Source organism: Rattus rattus, chromosome 11 (genome assembly GCF_011064425.1).
Source record: "Rattus rattus isolate New Zealand chromosome 11, Rrattus_CSIRO_v1, whole genome shotgun sequence".
NCBI lineage: Eukaryota > Metazoa > Chordata > Mammalia > Rodentia > Muridae > Rattus > Rattus rattus.
In genome coordinates this window covers 18,429,620-18,451,196 of record NC_046164.1, presented here as the reverse complement: position 1 = coordinate 18,451,196, position 21,577 = coordinate 18,429,620, and the positions used below count along the sequence as shown (strand labels likewise).

Here is a 21,577-nt window from a genome sequence, read left to right as displayed (position 1 = left end):
CATACACATTTTTATCTTAGAGCACACAGGATGGATCTGGGGTGGGAGCATCAGCCATCCAGTGACCTAGTGCTGTTAAAGGACAGCTTGTCCCCACAAGAAAGATGGGCAGGCCACTACTGCAGATCCAATCCAGACAGAGCACCCTACAGTGCATGTTTCCCCATTCATTCTTTTGATGCAAAACTAATTATCATAAAATTTGGTATATATTTATTCAAAATTAGAGACTAGTTTGAATGAAATGACCCCTGTAGGTTCATGGACTAGGGTAGCACTATTTGAGGTGTGGCCTTGTTGGAGTGGGTGTGGCCTTGTTGGAGTGGGTGTGCTACTAGGAGTGGACTTTGAGGTTTCAGACTCAGTGACTCACTTGTTCTTCTTGCTGCCTGAGGTTCCAGTTGCAGAACTCTTAGCTACTTCTCTATCACCACGTCTGCCTGTGTGCCACCATGCTTCCTGTCATGACAGTAATGGACTAAGCCTCTCAACTGTAAATTTTTAATTCCTGATTAAAAATTTTCCTTCACAGGAGTTGCTGTGGTGGATCTCTGAGTTCAAGACCATCACAGCAATAAATCCCCAACTAAGACAGAGACAAAACACAACAAATTAAACATTTAAAAAAGAGACTAAAGCAGAAACATCACAAAAGCAATAAATGGGATTTATTTACTGGTTAGTACATTGATAATTTAAATTTTTTTCTTTTTTTTTCGGAGCTGGGGACCGAACCCAGGGCCTTGCGCTTGCTAAGCAAGCGCTCTACCACTGAGCTAAATCTCCAACCCCAATATTTAAATTTTTAATTTAATTTATGGGTATGATTATTTTGTCTGCATTTGTACCATGTTAGTGCCTGGTGGCCATAAAGGTCAGAAGACTATCCTGAAACTGGAGTTATAGAAGGTTTTAAGCTGCTTTGCAGATTCTAGAAATCAAACCTAGATCTTTTGTAAGAGCAGCAAGTTCTCTTAATCACTGAGTCATCTCGCTAGTCCCAGTGTTGCTACTTTTAAAATTATTTCTTCTTCTAACAATTTCGAAATGTCATTTTCCAAGGAGAAGGTAACTTAGCCTCTCTAATGGCTAATTGAAACCCCAAAGTGGCTTATTCTACAGTTGAGCTGTCGTTTCCTTATTAGTGATAGGAGAGGAAGTATTGCAAGATATTTAATCATACTGTGAACCTTGAGATTGTGTTATTTACTCAGCCAACCTTTTTTTTTTTTTAAGTTGTGATGTGGCTTAGCACATACCTTTAATCCCAAACAATGAAGGTGAAATTAGTTTGTAGAAGGAAGCACTCATGTTTGACAGTCATGTGTAATTGAATGGCAGACAAAGTGACAAATTAGAGAAAGATTTGATGACAGACTAGGAATGCCCAACTCTCATGAGAAGAGAGAGGAAAGGGAAGCTACTTAAGAGAGAGCAGTGGAGAGAGAGGGAGAGGGAGAGGGGGAGGGAAACGGAGGGAGAGGTAGGAGGCGGGAGAGGAAGAGAAGAAGGGGGAAGAAAAAGAAAGCAAGTAATTTTACTGGGAGAGTTTTACAGAGAGAACAAGCTAGACACAGGTAAAGACAGAATGAGACAGAAAATGAGGAGTTAGAAAATTAGAATAGATTGCTAGAGTTAGTTTGAGGTCAAGCAGAGCAAAAACTCAGGCCGAGACAAAAGCCAGACTGTAACTATCAGTTAGCTTGGAGAGGAGTTTGAGCCAGCACAGCTGAGTTGACCAGCCAGCAAGAGTTCAGAAAGAACTAGGAAGGGTGAGCTTATTCAGCAGTTAAGTCTCAGGGACAGAAAACATTCTAGGCCCAGATTAGATTGTATGGAGGCTAGAAATTTCCAGGACTTGTTAAGAATGCCACTAAGGGGGTTGAGGATTTAGCTCAGTGGTAGAGCGCTTGCCTAAGAAGCGCAAGGCCCTGGGTTCGGTCCCCAGCTCCAAAAAAAAGAACCAAAAAAAAAAAAAAAAAGAATGCCACTAAGGAGGCCGAGAGATGTCTCAGAGGTTAAGAGCATTTGTTGTTCTCACAGAGGACCCTAGGTCTATTCCCAGTACCCTCATGGCAGCTCACAAACATCTGCAACTCCAGTTCCAGGAAATTCAGTTCTCTTTTCTGACCTCCTCTGACACCAGGCACAGATATAGTGGGTCAAACAATCATTCAGATAAATATACATATAAAAGACAGGGTCTCTTTACATAACCCTGGTTGTCCTAGAACTCACTAGATACACCAAGATGGGCTGGAACTCACAAGAGTTCTCTTGTCGTTGTTTCCTTCCCATGATGCATTGGGTGGCTACTGGGAATGGGTTAGAGGCCAGGAGCTTTTTGGACCACCATTCCAGTAGTGTCTCCACAACTTCAAATCAGGGTGGGCCTACAGAAGGAGGGCCCTTGAGGGTTGCTGACAATAGAGGCAGTGACTCCTAGGTCCAAAGTTATAGATTATCTGGACAACACAAAGCTGTGGTTACTGTGGATGTCCTTCCCTTGCAAGTAAGTCCTCAAAGACCTGGGAACACAGTGGGAGAAAGTTTTGCAGTGTGTGTTTGGGGGAGTACGTGGTGGGGGGTGTCAAGTGGGGTGCGGGGGTTGCTGGAGTAAAGGAGCTTGTGGAAGTCCCGCTGAAGTGCTCAGGTAGCTATGAATGTTCTCATATAGATTCTCCTCTGCTTATACGAGCAAAGGCCTCACATATCCAGTATCCTGAGTGGGAAATCTAGTTCATTCCTTGTTTTGCTCATCTGGTGCTGGAGTACGGATCAAACCCACTTGGGCTACCCAGCCCCTCGGTCTAGACCAGAGAGGCCCCGCCTTCAGCATGAAGGCCCCGCCCCTCAGGAGGTCCTCTCCAGTCCGGCCCCGCCCACGTGAGCCTGCGCGTTAGGTAGCGCAGTCGGAAGCCGGGAGCAGGCACAGCCTAAGGCCCTCGTTACACCGCGGACCTGGCTTTAGCGTGCACCTGGAGTTGGGGCGCTCGGGTTGTGAGATGGCGACGGCAGCCGAGTCCGGGGCCCGGACCTGGCCGGGCAGTGGTTCCCCACGTCTCGGCAGCCCGGCCGGCAGCCCTGTGCTGGGCATCTCGGGCCGCGCACGCCCGGGGTCAGGGCCAGAGCGGACTGGCAGAGCTATCGGCTCCGTAGCACCCGGCCACAGCTTTCGCAAGGTGACACTCACCAAGCCTACCTTCTGCCACCTCTGCTCGGACTTCATCTGGGGATTGGCCGGCTTCCTGTGCGATGGTGAGAGTCCACCCCGCGTCCTAAGGCCGCTCCCAGGAGCCGGTGCCCTCCTTCCCGGGACACTGCCCTGACCCTTGAGCCCTGCCCCTCTTGGCTGTGGGTGGGCTCAGAGACAGCCTCTTGTTTGAGTAGGACCTTCCTATGGAGGTGACACCTGCTTTTAAGGGCAGGAAGGAGGGGTGCCCTGGGTCTGGCCTCTCTTGACTTGGGATCTCAGGATTTCCTACTGGGAGGTGGAGACAGAGTCGTGTAATGCAATGCTGTTGTTGGAATCCAACGGAGCTCCAAGAAGCAAGGTGTGTGTTGAGGCAGTGATTGGGCCTAGGCATAGAGATACGAAGGTAGGACTGAGACTTGAGGCAATGGGGCTCTCTCTGCTGTTTCCATGTCTGGCTTCCTAAGCGACTGGGACAGCAGGAGTGACTGGCCGTGGGTCCTGGTCATTCTTGTCCCGAGCGCATGCACAGAGGGTATTAATGCTGCTTTGCTCAGGCTCAACTGCTTGGAGAGCTAGGCCCAGCCCTCTTTACAGTTGTGGCATGTCCCAACACAGCTCCCACCCAGCCGCCGAGCCGGCTAGACAGGGCAGAGGATGGCACCTCTTCCTCAGCTCTCCGGGTAATTCTATGGTTGGCCCTCTTTTCATTCTTACTCTTGTGAAGAGGCAGCCCTGAGACCCAAATCTGTGAGGGACGTCTGGGCCTTTGACAGTGTGTCCTGACCAAGGTCTGAAAGTGGGAGCAGCATCTGTCCTATTCAGGGAACAGCCTTGTGCTCTGGGCAGGATCACTAAGGTCATAGTTCCTCACATAGGAGTGTCTTCTGTTAGTGAGGATGGCAAGGTTCTCATAGCACCTCCTAGTAGTGACATAGGTCACCTGGTTTTCTCTGTCAGATCAGAAATACTACACTGGCCTACCTGCCCTGGGGGCTGTGATGTGTACACTGACTTAGCTGCATGTCTGAAACTATACCCCAGGACCCTACAAAGGTGGCATAGGCAGGTTTTCAGGTAGAAGGGTGGTCCTCTACCTCACTTTATGGGTGAAAGTCATAGCAGGCATAGCTTCAAGTCTAAGTCTAATCTCTGAACGTAAAGGTAGTGGAGGTGGACCTACAGATCGGAGGCTGGACCCTACAGGTCAGAGGCTAGACCTAGGATCTCTGCAGAACTGAGAGATAATGAATGTAGGACTCGAATCTAGGTATCCCTCACAGGTGTGACCCCTGTCTGTGCCTAGGTCTGTGGAGTCAGGAAACCTAAGCAAAATCTTCACGTATAGCAGCCAGCAGCCGGAGAGTCTGTTACTCAGAAGAGGGTACAGAGCCTCTTCTAAGCAGCGTTGCTGTAGACATCCTCACGAGGGTATGAGCAGAGTCCTTCCACCTGCAGGAACACACAAGGTGTCGCCCACAGAGGGGGCAGCTAGCAAGGCCTACTAAGGAGGAGCAAATGGGGCGCCTGGAAAGATTCCTGTTAGGTCACTACTTTCTCCTCTGCTTTTCTCACCAGCCCTAGCTAGCTAGCCTCCTTCAAGTAGAACATTTCATGGAAAACTTTGGTCTCTTTCTAGGAATGAGGTGTCTGGGGTCTCAGCAGGAGGGAAGCAGCAGCTGGGGCCCTCTGGATAGGCTCTGGCTTCCCAGGCTGCCTTATTGGCCATGCGCCTTCATTACTACAGCCTCTCACCAGTATCCCACCTGTGTAGCCAGCCCAGGCCCTTCACTCCCTTGTCCTGCCCTGGCTCTGATAGGTTACACGGGTTCCAGTCCCCTCTTGTGCATCTCTAAGTTTGTTTCGCTGCTGAAGCTCTATTGTGCTGAGGTCTGGAAACAAGCCCCTCACCCCCACCCCCAACCAGGTGTGTTTTGTATTTCCTAAGCCCCTCCCACAGCTGTTTATGTGCACCTTGTCTTGGGGAACTCAGCTCTCTGCTCCTCTGTTGGCCTCAGAGACAAGGGAGCTGAGTCAGTGTGAGGGCATTGGGCCACTCCCAAGACAGCAGGACAAACTCATCTCCCACCATGGTCCTACTGTGGCATCCGGCTCTTGAGGCTAGTGGACATTGGGCTCTTGAGGATGGTATGACTACCTTGGATCACAGGAGTGACATCTGCCACTAAGTGGCACAGGGATAAGTACCATGCTGACTATCTGAGCTCAGAAACAACTCCCAATCAGCTCGGGCTGAGTGACTTGTTTATGCTGGCCTTTTAGCCCTGTGATGGATTTCCGATTCCCTATGGTCTGCTGGCAAAGGCTGAGTCCTAGGATTTCTCACCTCGAGGGGCACACACTGGGCTGTTTAGCAAGGTGGGCTGACTGACACAGCTCTTTTCCTTGTAGTCTGCAACTTCATGTCCCATGAGAAGTGCCTAAAGCAGGTGAAAACCCCGTGCACAAGCATTGCGCCAAGCCTCGTCCGGGTGAGTGTGGGGGCAGTCCGCATGGCTTTCCTGGGTTAAGTGCTGACCCCTAGCTGTCTTTTGTATTATTCAGTTTAGCCACATCATAGTTAGGGAGCAAAGGGCAGAGTTTGATTGTCCTGCTCACAATCAAAAACGAAGGAGTGGTTTATGAGCCAAGCACCTTGAGTGGATTTCTAGGTAACTATACACCGAGAAAAGTCAGTGTCCAAGGGCACATTCTTGTCTGTGGAACTCTGAGGAAACCAGATCAGAGGTTCAAGGTTAGGAAGTGGATGTGGCTGCAAAGGGACCAAACGAGGAATACTTTGCTTGGACTGCATGCTCTGGCTATGACACTGACTAGTTCTGTAAGTCATTAACACTGGAAAATAGGTAGAGAGCACAGGGGAATCTCTGGATTGTCTCTGACAAGTGCACGTAAACCTTTAGAGGTTGTAACCTAATAGGCACATGGAAAAAGCCTTAGAGCCTTGGAGTTGGTGTATGTTTTGGCCATTGACCTTCCTCCACAGAGTGCTTGTCAATGAGGCTCCTCTCAGCAGGTACAGAGACTTCCTTTCTGTGAGTAACGATGGTGGTGAGAGCAGTATAGCTAGATGTGGTTCAAACAGGTGAGCATGGTGGCCTCACTTCCCATCAGCTGCATTCACAAAGCCAGTTTACTGGCAGCTCGGCCGCTCTGAACTTTTACTATACATGTCTGCACTAGGAGGTGGGTCCTGCCTCCCAGCTGAGGAGGAGAGGAGACAAGTAAATGGGGTGAGGGGGGATAAGCCACCACAGCAAGCAGAAGCTGACGAGTGCTCTGAATGAACACTGTCAGATCTCCCTTAACGTTGCTGCTTGGTGTATACTTGATTACTACGTGTGAGCACCAAGGGATCCAAGAGTGCTGGCTGTTGTCTCAGGATGCTGTGCTTGCCAGAGTGTTGTCTTTGTGAAGCAACGTCTTGAGGCTGTATTTTTTTTAAAACAATCTCAATGCTGTCTTATGTACACTTGTGATTAAAAGAAGTGCTAGTGTGATTTCAAATAGGCTCAGAGGACATACTTAAAAAGATAGAAATCATCTTCCGTCCTGACATACAGACCCCCTTCTGGTGTGCAGTTTTTCTCCCCTGCTTATTGAATGTGCTTTAAGTCTTGGGCTAAGGACCAGTCAAGTTAAGACCTGATCCTTACAATCTATTTTCATTGGAAGGTAATTTGCTCTCACGTGTTCACAGTGACGTCTCCGAGAGGGTGAATCTAAGGGGGTGTTGAAAGCTCTTAATCTAATAAGACAGGGGCCTGGTAGTCTTGCTGACCTGTGGAGCAGCAAGGAATGGGTATCAGGTGGACTTCTTTTGCCTGTGCTTAGAATACTGCAGATGTGAACTTAGAGAGCTTTTTCTCTGCTCACCTGTCCCACAATCATTCAGGCTAGCCCTAGCCCTAGTCCAGGTCTCATGGTAGTGCAGCCGGATTGAGGTAGGCACTCTCAAGTAGGACCTGAGTTGCAGATTTGTGAAGGTGAAGGAGGAGGAATGATTCTCTCTGTCCAAGCAGTGACCAACAGGTAATGTTAGGCCAGTTCACAGAGCTACCAGTGATAAGGGCGCAAGACCCAGCAGCTTAAGTCAGGATTTCTCTGTCCCTATAGGTCCCTGTAGCTCACTGCTTTGGTTCCCTTGGTCTCTACAAGCGCAAGTTCTGTGTGGTCTGCCGCAAGAGCCTGGAGGTACCTGCGTTCCGCTGTGAAGGTACCATTGGGCCCTTGGCCCCCTTGGAATTGAGCTCCTCTCTCAAAGGGCTGGTCTCTGCTACCCCAGGTAGCCCAGCCCTCCTCTACCTGTGGTTTGTCAAGGGCACAGGTGGTAGGCTCAGGCTGACTTTGGGGGTGCCAACAGTATGAGCCTACCAGGCAGGAAGCAATCAGGCTAGAAGAAGCTGGTTCAGGATGGCAGGGGTTGAGGTTGGAGCCAGCCCAAGCTAAGAGGTCAGTGTGGAGGGCAGGGGTGTGGCAAGAGGCCCCTAACCTTGCCCGCCCCCCAGTGTGTGAGCTGCACGTTCACCCCGACTGTGTGCCCTTCGCCTGCAGCGACTGTCGTCAGTGTCACCAAGATGGACAGCACGATTATGTGAGTGTACCAGCGCTGGGGTAGGTTTGGTAGGGGTAGGCTGGCTGAGCTTCTGACTGCCCACCATCCCCAGGACACGTATCACCACCACTGGAGGGAGGGGAATCTGCCTTCTGGTGCTCGATGTGAGGTCTGTAGGAAGACTTGTGGCTCCTCGGATGTGCTGGCTGGTGTACGCTGCGAGTGGTGTGGTGTACAGGTGGGCATGGGAATGGAATGGGGCCCTGAGCGTGGGACAAAGGAGAGGAATGAAATGAGTGGGGCCCTGAGCGTGGGAGAGTTAAAGCCATCAGGTAGGGGTGGGTTCTGTGATGGGGTATGTGGTGAGAGAAGGGGAAAGTTCCCCTTTTTCAAGATGTCTACATCCTACTGTTTTCTGGGCTATGGAGTAGCAACTCTGGCTTCATGCGCCGTCTAAGTGGTTGCTTAGCCTAGTAGATATGGAATTAGCCAGCTTTCTGCCCAGGGTACCAGACTTATACCTTTGTCCTATCAGGCTCACTCCGTGTGCTCCACAGCACTCACCCCTGAGTGTACATTTGGACGCTCGCTCCATGGTACTGCCTCCTTCGTGTGTGCGCCTGTTGTCCCGAAACTTCAGCAAGATGCACTGCTTCCGAATCCCCGAGACCATGGTCCTGGAGCTCGGTGAGATAGAGGTGGGACTCAGGTATACCCTGGCTGGGCCAGGCACTGAGTATAAGGGCTTCGTCTGTCCCATAGGTGATGGAGATGATGGCCTAGATGGGAATGCTACAGTCGGCACAGGCAGAGAGGTATCGGCAGCTACAGAATCCAGTAAGTGTCCCACTTAGCTGTCACTCTGTCCCACCTGGTTCTAGACCCCCCTGAGATTCTCAACGGCTCCCCTCTTGCCTAGCCAAACAGACCCTGAAGATCTTTGATGGCAATGACTCCATGAGGAAAAATCAGTTTCGCCTGGTTACAGTTTCCCGCCTGGCTCGGAATGAGGAAGTGATGGTAAGAGTTAACCTATACACAGAGGTACAGTGCGTACTACCACAACTGGAGCCCTCTGCTTACCCTCCTTCATATCTGCCCCCTTCCTCAGCTGGCTTCCCTATCTACCTGCCTCCTTCACCTGTTCTCTTAGCCTAGCTCTCCATACTAAGTCCCCTGTTCACCTGGCCCTCCATCGTGGCTCTATCCTCTACAGGAGGCAGCACTCCGGGCCTACTATATCAACGAGGACCCTAAGGACTTCCAGCTGCAGGCACTGCCCCTAACGTTACTGTCTGGCAATGCCCAGGCTCTGGGGAAGACCGGGACCACTGAGGAGGAGACTAGTAAAGACTCCGGGCCCGGGGATTCCGTGCCTGAGGCCTGGGTCATCAGGTCTCTGCCTCGTACCCAAGAGATCCTGAAGATCTACCCTGACTGGCTCAAGTAAGACTCAAATCACAGGATCTGTTGTGGGAAGGGTAGCATGAGTATCTAGAACCTGGACTCTGAGTCTCTTCCCCACAGGGTAGGTGTGGCCTATGTGTCCATCCGTGTGAACTCCCAGAGTACAGCACGGTCTGTGGTTCAAGAGGTTCTCCCACTATTTGGACGACAGGTATGCATACTGGCCATTCCCACCCACTTTGGGGTCACCCAGTCAATGGGCCAGGCTACTATCCCTCTGCATGTCCTGTGGATATGAGGGAAGGTTCTGTCTTAGGCTTGATATGTCACCCATGCTGTATAGGTTGAGGATCAGGAGAGATTCCAGCTGATTGAGGTGCTTATGAGCAGCAGACAAGGTAAGTGGACTGCATTTCTCAGGTCCTTTTGTGTAGTAGGCTAGGGCCTACCAGGACACTGGGGCTAGACCAGGCCCTTCTGAGTGGCCCCACCAGATTCACCTGCATCCTCACATGCCCCAGAGACTTAGAGCAGCTGTCTGTGGAAGGGAGGATCCTAGTGCCCACATGCTGTGTCCCTCAATCCTACAGTCCAACGGACGGTGCTGGTGGATGAAGAACCTCTGCTAGATCGACTCCGGGACATCCGACAGGTCAGTGGATGTAGACAACAGTCCCAGGGGAACTGCCAGAGCCCAGCCATGTAAAAGAATAGCATCAAGGCTGCCCACTCACCTGCCGTTGCCCAGGCGGGCATCTCTTCTCAGACACCGTATCTTCCCCAACCAGCAGCTGATGTCCTGCCTGGTAGCACCTTCTGTAACATTTCACCCGTCTCTAGCTGGGAGGCCTTGAGTCTCAAGAGTATCCAAGTTAGTTCCCTGAAGAGCTAAGTGGGGATTTGGAGGAGCGTTGCTGGCACTGCTGCCCAGCATTCCCCATTCCTGTTCTTTCCGCAGACATCTGTGCGCCAGGCAAGCCAGACACGGTTCTACGTGGCCGAGGCCAGGGCCGTAACCCCACATGTCTCCCTGTTTGTGGGTGGCCTGCCACCTGGCTTGTCCCCTCAGGATTACAGCAACCTGCTGCATGAGGCCATGGCCACCAAAGGTGTGACCTTGGGTTATCCAGGGTTCTGGCTGGGAAAGGGTCCTGACTGGGCAGTGGAACTATGGTACCAAGCCTAATTTCTTTTGCTTCCTCATGCACTATCTGAAGCCCAAACTCAGTTTCCACTCCAGGACAGCTGATACGGCCTTCATTGTGGGGCTTCTGTTTCCTAAACTATTTAGTCTATGCTTCTGGGGAAATCATTGTACATTCAGGAGTCAGGGACCTTGTTTAGGAACAGTGTATAGACAATTCCCAGGACACTGACCCAGACGGATGGGACAGGGTTGCTTGGGTGGGCTGCGCTTTGGATGTAGATGTCCTTAGGAGGGAGGCTGACCCCAGATTGGGAGGTCGGGTCTGGGCCTCAGGATGCTACTCTGACTGCAACCTGTCTATGCAGCTGCTGTGGTGTCTGTGAGTCACGTCTACTCCTTACAAGGTGAGCTGATACCTGGTGGATGTTCCTGGAGTCAGATAGAAGAGCCTGCCCTTTACTTCCTTCCCTAGATCCATGCGCCTGGAATCATCCCTTAGTTTTGTTTCTTGGTTTACACCTGTTGCTTTTGTTACAATGTAGCTGAGATTAGCTATTTTCCCCAATCTCTGTCCTTTCTGTGGGTCTGCATCTTTTACTGGGAAGGATGGTTTCAGATGTATTGTCAGCCTTCTTGGCATGTGAACCCAGGGCACTCAGACACCATGCAGTGCTCATGGTACTGGATTTGAATGTGAATATGATTGGTCAGGGAGACTAGCCTTATTACCCATGCTAGATCCTGAGTTGAGCCTGCCTTCTGTAGGAATACTTTGCCAGATGGGTAGCTAGCCCCTTACCGTGGATGCCACCTGTAGTCAGCTGACATGAGTTGGCTGTGGTCAGCGCTGAGGTTCTGCCTAGGTGCCTGGTTGTCATATAACACAGGAGAGGTTTTGTGGCTGTGACATCTTGGGGGTGGATTTCTTAGGATAGACCCTGCCCTGAATACCTTTTGGGTAGGGCGGACAAGATGCACCCTTCTCTGGGTACCTTGGGACAGGATACACAGGACACCTTGTGGGCAGGTGTAGGATATCCACCTTGAGCTTTGGCCCACCTGTGGCAGGTGCGGTAGTTCTGGATGTCACCTGCTTCGCGGAGGCTGAGCGGCTATACATGCTGGCCAGGGACACAGCAGTGCATGGCCGGCCACTGACTGCACTAGTGCTTCCAGATGTGCTGGTGAGTAGTCAGGACCCTGAGGCCAGCTTAATGCCCCAGGACCATGTCCACATTGCCAGATGGCTGGTATGTGCCACCTCAGCCTTCCTTACGACAGCCCCAAAAGGACAAGACTGACGAATTTACATCCTAGTCAGAGAGGCAGAACTTGTCCATGGTTCTGACATGATGATTGGGACCAAGGCTGATTTCACATTATGAACCATGAATTTCTAACCTTATGGGATCGCCACAAGACACAACTCCACCACTTAAGGCCATAGTGTGTTGTGACCATGTACTAACATACTGCCAGGCCCTGTTCTCTGAAGTATGACGCTGGCCCCAACCTTCACACAGGTAACCATGTACCTAGGGTTATTTCTGGCCAGTAGGTGGAGCTCCCTGACTTCAGATACCACTCTTAGAACCTGGCAATATCTGGGAAGAGGTGCACAGAGGGCTGCAGAGGACAGAGAATTTCATATGAGGATTGCCAGAAGGATTTATGCCTGGGTTCCACAAAGTCCCCACAGGTATCCAAGGCATGTTTGTACCCTGAACCCTGATCTCAACTTCAGGCTCCAGTTTAGGAGGAACAGAATTCAAGTGAAATGAGTCTGGATTGGGCAGTGTCTTTGGGTCCCTCCTGCCCCTACCTACTGGTCCTACCCTGGAAGTAGCTGTTCTCAATGCCTGAGGACATAGGCCTGGACTCCCTGTGTGTTTAACCATGCATTGTCCTCTGTGGCAGAGTTAGGCATGAAGCTGTAGTTACTGCCTACTTTGGGGGAAATGAGTGTTGAGTACAGGCAGCTCTGCCTGTCCAATGGGTACCCCATCCCAAGTATGTCCTCACTGCAGTGCAGACCCTGTGCTGCTGTTCACCCTGTGTCTATGCCTGACTTGTGTGTCTCCTGTTATTCAACACCACTGTAGAGATTTGAACCAGCCCACTGTGCCTAGACTCCTAGGGACTATCTCTTGGCATTATGAATGGGGAGACTGACTTTATTCCCATAACCAGTAGTATGTGGTTACCTCTGTAAACTGAGTCCTCGACTGCCATGTGGCAGGTGGGATCTGGAAGCTGTTGACCTCTAAAGGGTGTATTGGTAGCTTTGCAAAAGCCAGGCCTTGCTCCAGCTGGCTTGTGGTACCAGGTAGGATCTATGGTCTTCCATCATGGGCCTATGGCTTCATAGCTGAGAGTATAGGAATGGTCCCTTGACATATGTCACAGTGGATATGGCCCTGACATCTGTGCTTGAGCTCCAAGCAGCCACGGTGGTATTCTTATGAGAAAGGATATCCTGAGGGGACAGTAATGAGGTAGAGATAAGTATGTGGACTGCTTAGCCTTAGAGGGACTGGCTATGGCTATGGCTTAGCAGGCTTGGAATCTGAGGCTGGACACTGTTTAGCAGTTCCAAAGTGGGACCTTTGACATAATTCAGTCCTCCACCTCTCAGCACACGAAGCTGCCTCCTGACTGCTGCCCTCTCCTCGTGTTTGTGAACCCCAAGAGTGGGGGCCTCAAGGGACGAGAACTGCTCTGCAGTTTCCGGAAGCTGCTGAATCCACACCAGGTCTTTGAGCTCACCAACGGGGGCCCTCTTCCTGGGTGAGTCCAGAGTTTTTCTGGCACATGGAAAGAACACCTCCACCTGTCTCTAGCTAGTAGGAATTCTAAGTGGACTGCTGGAATCAGTAAGTCCTCTATGGCCAGTGATGGGACATCTAAAAAGGAAAGGGCTGCCCAGGGCAAGAATGAATATGCAGGTTCTGACCTGGGCAGCCAGGAGGTAGTGGCAGAATACTGTCTCCCACACAGGTTCCACCTTTTCTCCCAGGTGCCCTGCTTTCGGGTACTGGTCTGTGGTGGAGATGGCACCGTGGGCTGGGTGCTCGCTGCCCTGGAGGAGACAAGGCGCCATCTGGCCTGCCCAGAGCCATCTGTGGCCATCCTACCCCTGGGTACAGGTGGGCTTAGCCATCAATTTGAGGGATGGGCCTCAGGGCTGTCCCTACTGTGGGTTTTGCTAGAGACTTATGGTGGTTTGTGGATTATGCTTTCTCTCCTGTTTCCCAGGGAATGACCTTGGCCGGGTCCTCCGTTGGGGAGCAGGCTATAGTGGTGAGGACCCATTTTCTGTGCTGGTGTCTGTGGATGAGGCTGATGCTGTGCTCATGGATCGATGGACAATCCTGCTGGACGCTCATGAAATTAATAGTACAGAGAACAGTGTGGTAGAAACAGAGCCCCCCAAGGTACCAGTGTAGCACCTACTAGAGCCATGTGTTTGGCTCCCCCTTTGCTGATGTGCAGTTTTCCTCCCAGTTACCCCTAAGGCAGAGCAGGAACTTGTTGATTGAAGCATGTGGGGTTGTGCCTTCCGTGGCCATGCTGTGGCATTTAAGCAGAGAGGTTCCTAGGAAAGGCATTGGTGACCATAGTTAGAGATGTCTGGGACAATTTTGGACACTCAGGGGTAGCTGGCCAGCATCCTGGTTATGCCCTGTCTCCAGATTGTTCAGATGAATAACTACTGTGGCATTGGCATTGATGCGGAGCTCAGCCTAGACTTCCACCAGGCACGTGAAGAGGAGCCTGGCAAATTCACAAGCAGGTACCGGTAGGGTAGGGCTGGGGTACCAGGTCATTTTCAGCAGCCAGCAGCTATTCCCTGGTAATTTGGAATGCCTATCTCCGTGGCAGGTTCCACAACAAGGGCGTGTATGTGCGGGTTGGGCTGCAGAAGATCAGCCACTCTCGAAGCCTGCACAAGGAGATCCGTCTGCAGGTGGAGCAGCAGGAAGTGGAGCTGCCCAGCATTGAGGGTCTTATCTTCATTAACATCCCCAGGTGCCAGGGTTGGGTCCTGAAACTCTGCACTTTGGGCCGGGTGCTAGGTCTGTGTCTGGTCTGTACCTAACTTTGTGTTTTCATCTTTTGGGGGCAGCTGGGGCTCAGGGGCTGACCTGTGGGGCTCTGACAGTGACTCAAGGTTTGAGAAGCCACGCATAGACGACGGGCTGTTGGAGGTGGTGGGTGTGACAGGTGTCGTGCACATGGTGAGCAATGGCAGGCTGGTGGGTAAGCCCCGTGGTACACCTTGGTCCCACTAGCCAGCTCTGCTTTTGTCTTACCCAGGGCCAGGTACAAGGTGGGCTGCGCTCTGGAATCCGAATCGCCCAGGGCTCCTATTTCCGTGTCACACTCCTCAAGGCTACTCCAGTGCAGGTGGACGGTGAGCCCTGGATTCAGGCCCCAGGTCACATGATCATCTCTGCTACTGCACCTAAGGTATATTGGCAAGGCTGAGAGCAGAGGCAAAGCAGAGCAGGGTCAGGGTCAGGCAGGCTGATGCTATACAGTAGCTAAGGCCAGGTGAGCCCAGGCTTTGGCTTTCTGGGACCCAGGTGTCAGGTGGCCCTGGTGACAGCCTCAGAGAGGAGGTAAGAACTGAAGACAGTATTCAGTAGGCTGCAGGCAGCATCTACGAGGCAGCTTTTCCAGGTCTTCCTCTTTTGTGGAGTGGCACAGAGGTCTCAGAGCTGTCTCTTATAATGTCACTCTGGCCTACTGACCTTCAATTCCTACCTTTGAACAGGTTCACATGCTGAGGAAAGCTAAGCAGAAGCCCAGGAAGGCTGGCGCCGTCAGGGATACCCGAGTGGACACCTTGCCTGCTCCTGAGGGCAATCCTTTATAGAGGAGCCAAGATGAAAGGTCTCAGCCACCCAGCCTTTCTTATCTTTGGTTGGTCACACACTGGCTGGCCAACAGATGGACTTAGCTGTAGCACTGACCATAGAATCTCCATGGGTCTTGGGATGTTTCGATCCCTCATCCTTATCCAGTATCACGTGCAAACTTAGGAGAGGGTTAGGTAATGGTCACCACTCACTCCGCCATAGTACCAAGGTATTGACTGGGCACAAGGCTCTGGAAAGCTTGTATTCTGCACAAGACTGATTCTCACAGGATGAGCGAAGCTGGTCCTTCCTGTTAGCCACATTCCTTCCCTCCCTTGAAACCTCTCTTAAGAACTCTCTTGGACCCAATACATCTGGATGCAGGCCATCCAGGTGGGTCCTCTGATTTCACTTTATGTTCTTTCAAAACAACTAACCATGTTGGGCCTTGGCCTCCATGCTGCCTGTTCCCCTGTACTGATTGGATGGATGTGGCATCCTCAAGTCCCCTGGGCTTATCACTAGACAGCAATTTGGGCTGAAGAGAGTTACAAGTTCTCATCCAGCTGGCAGCCATGAACTGACCAAGTTGTACTTAGGGATGGGAACCTTTGTCTACCCTGAGGGTAGGTGAGTTTAGCTATCACGCATGTGTCACACACAGCTGGAGTGTGTGCTAGGCCGTGTGTCCCTCCTTGACCACTGAGTGGGCACCTAGTGCCCAGAAAGGATCAGAACAGGCCAGGTGGTACCTGGCTGAGGAGTGTGTAAATAACTCCTGCTGTGGAGCAGCTAGAACTCCCTTAGACTCGACTTACAGCACTTTATAGACATGGTATTTGCCTGCCTACAGCCCTTCCTTGTAGATGTAGAGCTTCTACTCTGGCTCCTACACAAATGGAAGCAGCTCTGATGGCCAGGCCTTGCTGGAGACACTGGGTTCACAGAATGAGACAAATGCTGTCTCTTCCATGCACCTAAGAACTCATTGTCACACCTCAGACCCTAGGAAGAATCTGCCCAGAAATGAGCTGTCTAGGTAAGCCTGGTACATGCCAATAATGGGCTAAAGCATAACTGTTATAGAGCTAAGTAAAGCCCCTGTCAGAAAGTGAACACGTTAAAGACATTTAAAGCTCTAGCCTCAGCCCTGGATAGGGGAAGACTCACATGGAAAGTCTCCTGTGATGCTTACCTCCCACCCCCAAAAGTAAGTCTAGAGCCTTTTCCAGTTTGTCATTACTCAGCTTGTGGACACCTTCAGAAGTGTGACACTGGGGTGGTGTGGACCAGGGTGTCTACCTGCCTGGCAGCTTCATAGGACCATTGTGCCACCCGCTCACCTGCTTCTGCCAAAACTGCATACAAGTGCATCAGATAGCCATTTGTGATCTCAGTGTGGATGATCATGTTTACATCATTTTCAATGTTCAAAAGAAATTCGTTGTGATGTAGTTTTTCCTTTTTATTTCAATCTGTAGAGCTGTGTGTAAATTATGGTCAGTGTAGCATGTCCTCTGTATTTAAGTGAGACTGTCCCTTGTGGAGTGTGTCCTGTCAACTGGTCCTGTCTTTGTCTGTAATTTATCACTACCTGAATGTGATCTAATTTATATCTGGGCCAAATATAGTGTGGGCTTTGCTGTCCCGTGGCTGCCTCTTGTCTCTGTCTAACAACTGGTAGAGGAGTGGGCAGACAGACTGGCAGTCCCACCAGGGCAGCTCTGTACTTTTGAGGATGTGAGCCAGAAAGGAGCGTCTCAGCCTGAGTGAGCCTAGACTCGACTGCTCGAACGTTCCAAGGAGGATAGCCTGTGTGGTCACATGCTGGTCAGAACAAGGAGTAGGGATGGGCCTCTGATCCTAGCTGCATGCTGCTGCCTCAAACAATACCTCAGTGACGGCCCAAAGTGGCTTGTTCAGGTTAGTTAGACAAGTAAATTCCCCCGGCAATGTTGTGGTCAAGGTAGGTAAGTAAATGGGTAAAAATATTTCAGTTCCCATGAAACTCCCCACTGCAAAGTGTGAACAATGTTCATACTTTTGAAATAGATACTGATATTTCACAGTGTAAACAATACTCGGGCCAATATATCCACAACCCTGGTGTCGCGATAAACTTGTACTAAGACATCTCCACAGGACCCTTTGCAGTATGCCTACGATAGGCAGGAGTGGCTTTCTTGGCATTAGCAGGAGGCAGGCAAGAGCTGGGACTGTGTCTCGGGCTCACCCTGGTCTTGTTGGGGACGCTCTGGCCAGAGGTCCCGGAGGACCTGAAGGCCTGCCAGGGCAAGGCGTACCAGGAGCCGCAGCAACAGGAACGCAAAGGGCACTGCAATCTGCATGAGGTGGAAGATGGCTGTGCTGAACCGACTCAGCAGGCAGGTGGCGGCAAAGGCCAGCAGGCTGGCACAGGGGTACAGTGCGAGCTTGGCAAACATGAAAGCATGTTCCTGCCCACCAAACTGCACAGCTGGCTGCAGTGTTTCTCTCTGGTGCAGCAGGGCTGAAGTCCAGATGGCAAACTGGAAGATGCTGGCAAAGAAGATGATGGCACAGCTGACACGCACACGCTCAAGTTCATCACGGGGTTGCCGGGCAAACGCCGAGGTCTGCTGGTAGGCCAGAGGGAGGCCCCCCACAAAGGCCAGTGACAGTATGTTGAACAACCCCATGGTCTGTGTAGCCTTCCGGACATGCAGGAAGAGTGAGTGGTGGGCAAACCAGAGCAGACCCACTGTGGCGAAGGAGCCGAAGTATGCCAGGAACTGTGGCCCATATGCACCCAGGGCAGCCACAAGGCTGCCACTGAATTTCTGTTGCACATCCTTGGGATCCGGAACATTGTCCTCACTGGGAAGTATGAACAGATGGCATTGTAACAGCCTCCCAGAGATGACAGGACCAGAAGGGTAGACCAAGCATCATAAAGGGAATGCGAGAATAATGATGTGTGGTCTTCAGAGCACAAAATGATCCCAACGTGCTACTTAACGTATTTAGCATTCTAGTCAGTTACTGTTCCTCACTCACAGTCCTAATTTAACCAGTCCTATATATTCTCTCCCAACTGGTGGCCCTATCTGACATCCTATCCAGAAACCGACAGCCCTGGCTGGTTGTTGAGGGTCAGCCTTCTGAGGGCAGGAGATGCTCCACAGCTACCCTAACTCTTGCAGGCTGTGCTGGAGCATAAAGTCAAGGGATGGGAACCATGACCTGGATATGAATGATGGGACACCCAAGTACCAACTACTTCCTCCAAATCGGACACGGTGTGAGGGCAAGAAAGAGCCTGAGGGCTGGCAAAACCGCCAGGCAGAAGGTAGCAGCCTTCTTTTGGCTAGAATTCCTGCCCTAACCATAGCCTCTGAGTCCTTCAGCCTTGGCTGCAGAATAGAGGCAACAGCAGGTTGCTCTGGAATGTTCCTAAAATCTAAGGTCTCAGGAAATAAGGCACTAATGAATATTTACTTTTAACCTATTATAATTTACAAATTATAATAGAAAAACCTATTCAAAAGTATCAGGAAAAGCACAGTGTTAGATGCAGAATCTAAAACTAGACTTGTGACATGTTTAATAAAATAAGAATGCAATGGAATATTATTGAGCAACCGCAGGCTAGAGGGGGGTAAGGGACTTAAAAAAAAAAAGAGAGAGACACTTGGAAATAAAAGTGAGCATTCGGACTAGAGCCCCAACAGTACTGTACTAGAGCTAGGCCACATAGAAGAGCCAGTCCTACCAGGTATGGAGGTGGGGGATAAGGCTGAGGGAGCCGCCTGCGTATTTCTGGGATAGAGAGCACAAGGTAACCACCTAAGGGAGGCTGATACTGATAAAACCTTTCTGGAGTTTCTAAGAACAAGACATTCTCAGACATATTACCACCTGGAAGATGGGCCAAAGCAGCAAGTTGGGGTCCTCACCAGATGTCCAGGATGAGGAGTGTGGCCACAATGGCATAGACACCGTCACTGAAAGCTTCCACCCGTTCTTTGCTGAGGGGCGCATGCAGGTCAATACTGAAGGGCTCTACATTGTGAGCTGGAGACTCCCTGTGGCCTGTGGATATACCAGGAGAAGAAACTAGCCTAGCTGAGGGACTATCAGACCATTGTGGCTACCATTGGCCTCTTTTCCAAGGGGCCAGGAACATACAGGCCAAGAGGGGAAGTGATACAGAGATCACTGGTCAAAGTCTGCTTGGCTAGATGTTTCCCATAAGGGCAAGAAGTAGCCAGGGACCAGCAAACACCAGATATGGGCTGAGCCAAGGACGGCCCGCCCTAAGCTATCACACACTGATGCCTTGTTCCCACTCAGTGATCCTTGGGAGTAGCCTGCAATCTGGCAGAACCTTCCAACATGCTTACTGTTGTAATGTGCATGGTTACCTACCCATAAACTTGTCTTTGCACCAGGTGGTAGCCTTGCTGATGTGAGGGAGGAAGATGACAGTCACCATCAGCAGGTATGACTGCAGAAAGAAATAACAGGTCAGGGCGTTTGAGGATGGAGACTGCTTACACCTGAAATCTGGTCCTACTCTTCTTCAGCCCCAGGCAGAGGGGCAACTGGAGTCACAAAGGAAAAAACCAAAGAACTGTCTTTTATGGAAATGAGGTGTATGTAAAGGCACAATCCCAAAAGGATAAAGTGTTATAGGGACAAATACATACCAGTCGTGTGCTTTCCTAATGAATACATAATGAATAGTAACAGCTTAACAAAAGGTAAGCATTCCAACTAAGAAATGTACGGGAAGAGACGACCCTTCACCTGTGCCACCCTAGTCAAAGTCTGCTTGGCTAGAAGTTTCCCATTCAGCGTTCTGCACCGTTTCAGTTTATAAAGTCTCTGTTCCCTGGGTCCCACCCACTCAGCTATGTTATTTCCTCGAAAGAAGTAGATATCCTGATAGGGCTTTAAGTATGGCATTTGTAGCAGTCACAGGCCTTCATTGGTCTGTTTAAAACCCGAAATGTTCTTGAAATGCTTACCAAACATTAATTTTTATGTATTTATTTTTAATTACATATAATTTTTGTTTTTGTGCATGTGTGAGGGTGCTCATATACTACAGTGCACATGTGATGGTCAGAGGGCAACTTTTAAGAATCAGTTCTCTCCTTTTACCATGTATGTTCCAGAGAGCAAACTCAGGTCATTAGGTTTGGTGGCAAGTACCTATACCAACTGACCATCTCACCAGCCTGTTACCAAATGTTTAAAATGATCAGCATTTGTTATTTTCCATTATTCCTAGGGTGCTTTGATTTAAGACTCAGTGTACTTTCACAGTATTTAAGCTGACTCTGCTCAAGCCAGCTCCCACAGCCTGTTCTTTCTTCTGCTAGCTAGGTTCTTTCACCTGGGATAAGACTTCTGAGATTCTAGCACTCACCAAGGGGAAGAAGAAGAGGGAAAAGACAGCTGCAACAAAACAGAGTGCTGGGCCACGGAGGACTAGGTGCAGAATGTGCCGCCGGGACAGGGCCCTATGTGTAGAGCACTGGATCTGTGGATTCAGCAGGTGTGGGAAGTGGAAGGCATAGCCCACGATCATTGCCTGTGGTCAAACACACAAACAAAAGAGGCGATAGGGCACCATCAACAGGTGGTGCCACAGCCAGTTAACCCTTGAACTAACATACACATTTCTAGAGGTCAGGAGCAAGAGTGTCCCTCCTAGATAGCCTCCTACCCTGGGATGTTCCGAGAGTCTGGGGAGGAGAAGGGGGTTGAAACTCATTCTATTCTACAACTGCAAGGCCCTGGGTGAAGACCTGGACTACCTGAGGTATAAATCAGGATACTGGCACTTGGCCTGCACACCTCATGGCAAACACATATACATACCCTGTGTTCCTACCTGCACAGATCCAATGGCAATCACACACATGCAGAACAGGAAGATGCCCAGGGGCACATCAGGGAATGTTACCATTAGCGAAAACTGTCAAAAGAATCACCACAAACCCCCAAAGGATTATCAGAGTCAGGTTCTGAGATAGTATACAATGAGCTTCCCCCTCTCTGTACTGGGCACTGAGCAGAAACCTGTCCTACTGTAGGGGCACTGGTGTGGGGCTGGGGCTAGGAATATTCAATCCTCCAACAGAGCAATTCCACCCACTGATTCTGAACTTTAAAGCTTGTGTCATTAATTTTATGTAAAATCCCTTAGATCTGAATTCTCTGCATTATAGCCCTGTGTACTGGGGCCAACAATGGGCTATATTAGAATTTTAAATGCTTGTTGATATGCTAATAGGGGTTACAGAGCAGGTAGGAGCAAAGGGCCTCCCACACTCATGGCCTTTGCCTCCAGCAGCCCTAAGCTCTCTCTTCTACTCAGCCCCAACTAATAGTTCCCTTGAACT

General features: G+C 50.5%; 3 protein-coding genes across 4 annotated transcripts in view; 1 reads left to right on the top strand and 2 right to left on the bottom strand.

Annotated features, from left to right (window-relative positions):
- Idua (alpha-L-iduronidase) overlaps positions 1-3,301 on the bottom strand; it is a 27,649-nt gene extending 24,348 nt beyond the window's left edge. The window contains exon 1 of one of the 2 annotated variants that reach the window (XR_004389429.1): positions 3,194-3,301. The gene's annotated coding sequence lies outside the window, so the exon portion shown is untranslated. The remainder of the gene's footprint in view (positions 1-3,193) is intronic. The other variant, XM_032916096.1, reaches the window with a different exon arrangement.
- Dgkq (diacylglycerol kinase theta) lies at positions 2,893-16,832 on the top strand. The gene is given in 23 exon segments (XM_032916097.1): positions 2,893-3,258; positions 5,606-5,685; positions 7,331-7,430; positions 7,723-7,808; positions 7,882-8,007; positions 8,305-8,354; positions 8,356-8,606; positions 8,689-8,789; positions 8,986-9,215; positions 9,297-9,387; positions 9,520-9,574; positions 9,767-9,828; positions 10,135-10,285; positions 10,689-10,727; positions 11,392-11,507; positions 12,959-13,110; positions 13,321-13,469; positions 13,579-13,757; positions 14,016-14,116; positions 14,206-14,352; positions 14,450-14,561; positions 14,641-14,793; positions 15,101-16,832. Coding segments are annotated over 23 exon segments (2,886 nt in total). The 5' UTR covers positions 2,893-3,005; the 3' UTR covers positions 15,203-16,832.
- Tmem175 (transmembrane protein 175) overlaps positions 16,638-21,577 on the bottom strand; it is a 19,063-nt gene continuing 14,123 nt past the window's right edge. The window contains exons 7-11 of the mRNA XM_032916098.1: positions 21,067-21,150; positions 20,599-20,763; positions 19,593-19,671; positions 19,121-19,256; positions 16,638-18,041 (exon numbers count right to left, since the gene is read on the bottom strand). Coding sequence (XP_032771989.1) covers positions 17,375-18,041; positions 19,121-19,256; positions 19,593-19,671; positions 20,599-20,763; positions 21,067-21,150 — 1,131 coding nt within the window. The 3' untranslated portion in view covers positions 16,638-17,374. The remainder of the gene's footprint in view (positions 18,042-19,120; positions 19,257-19,592; positions 19,672-20,598; positions 20,764-21,066; positions 21,151-21,577) is intronic.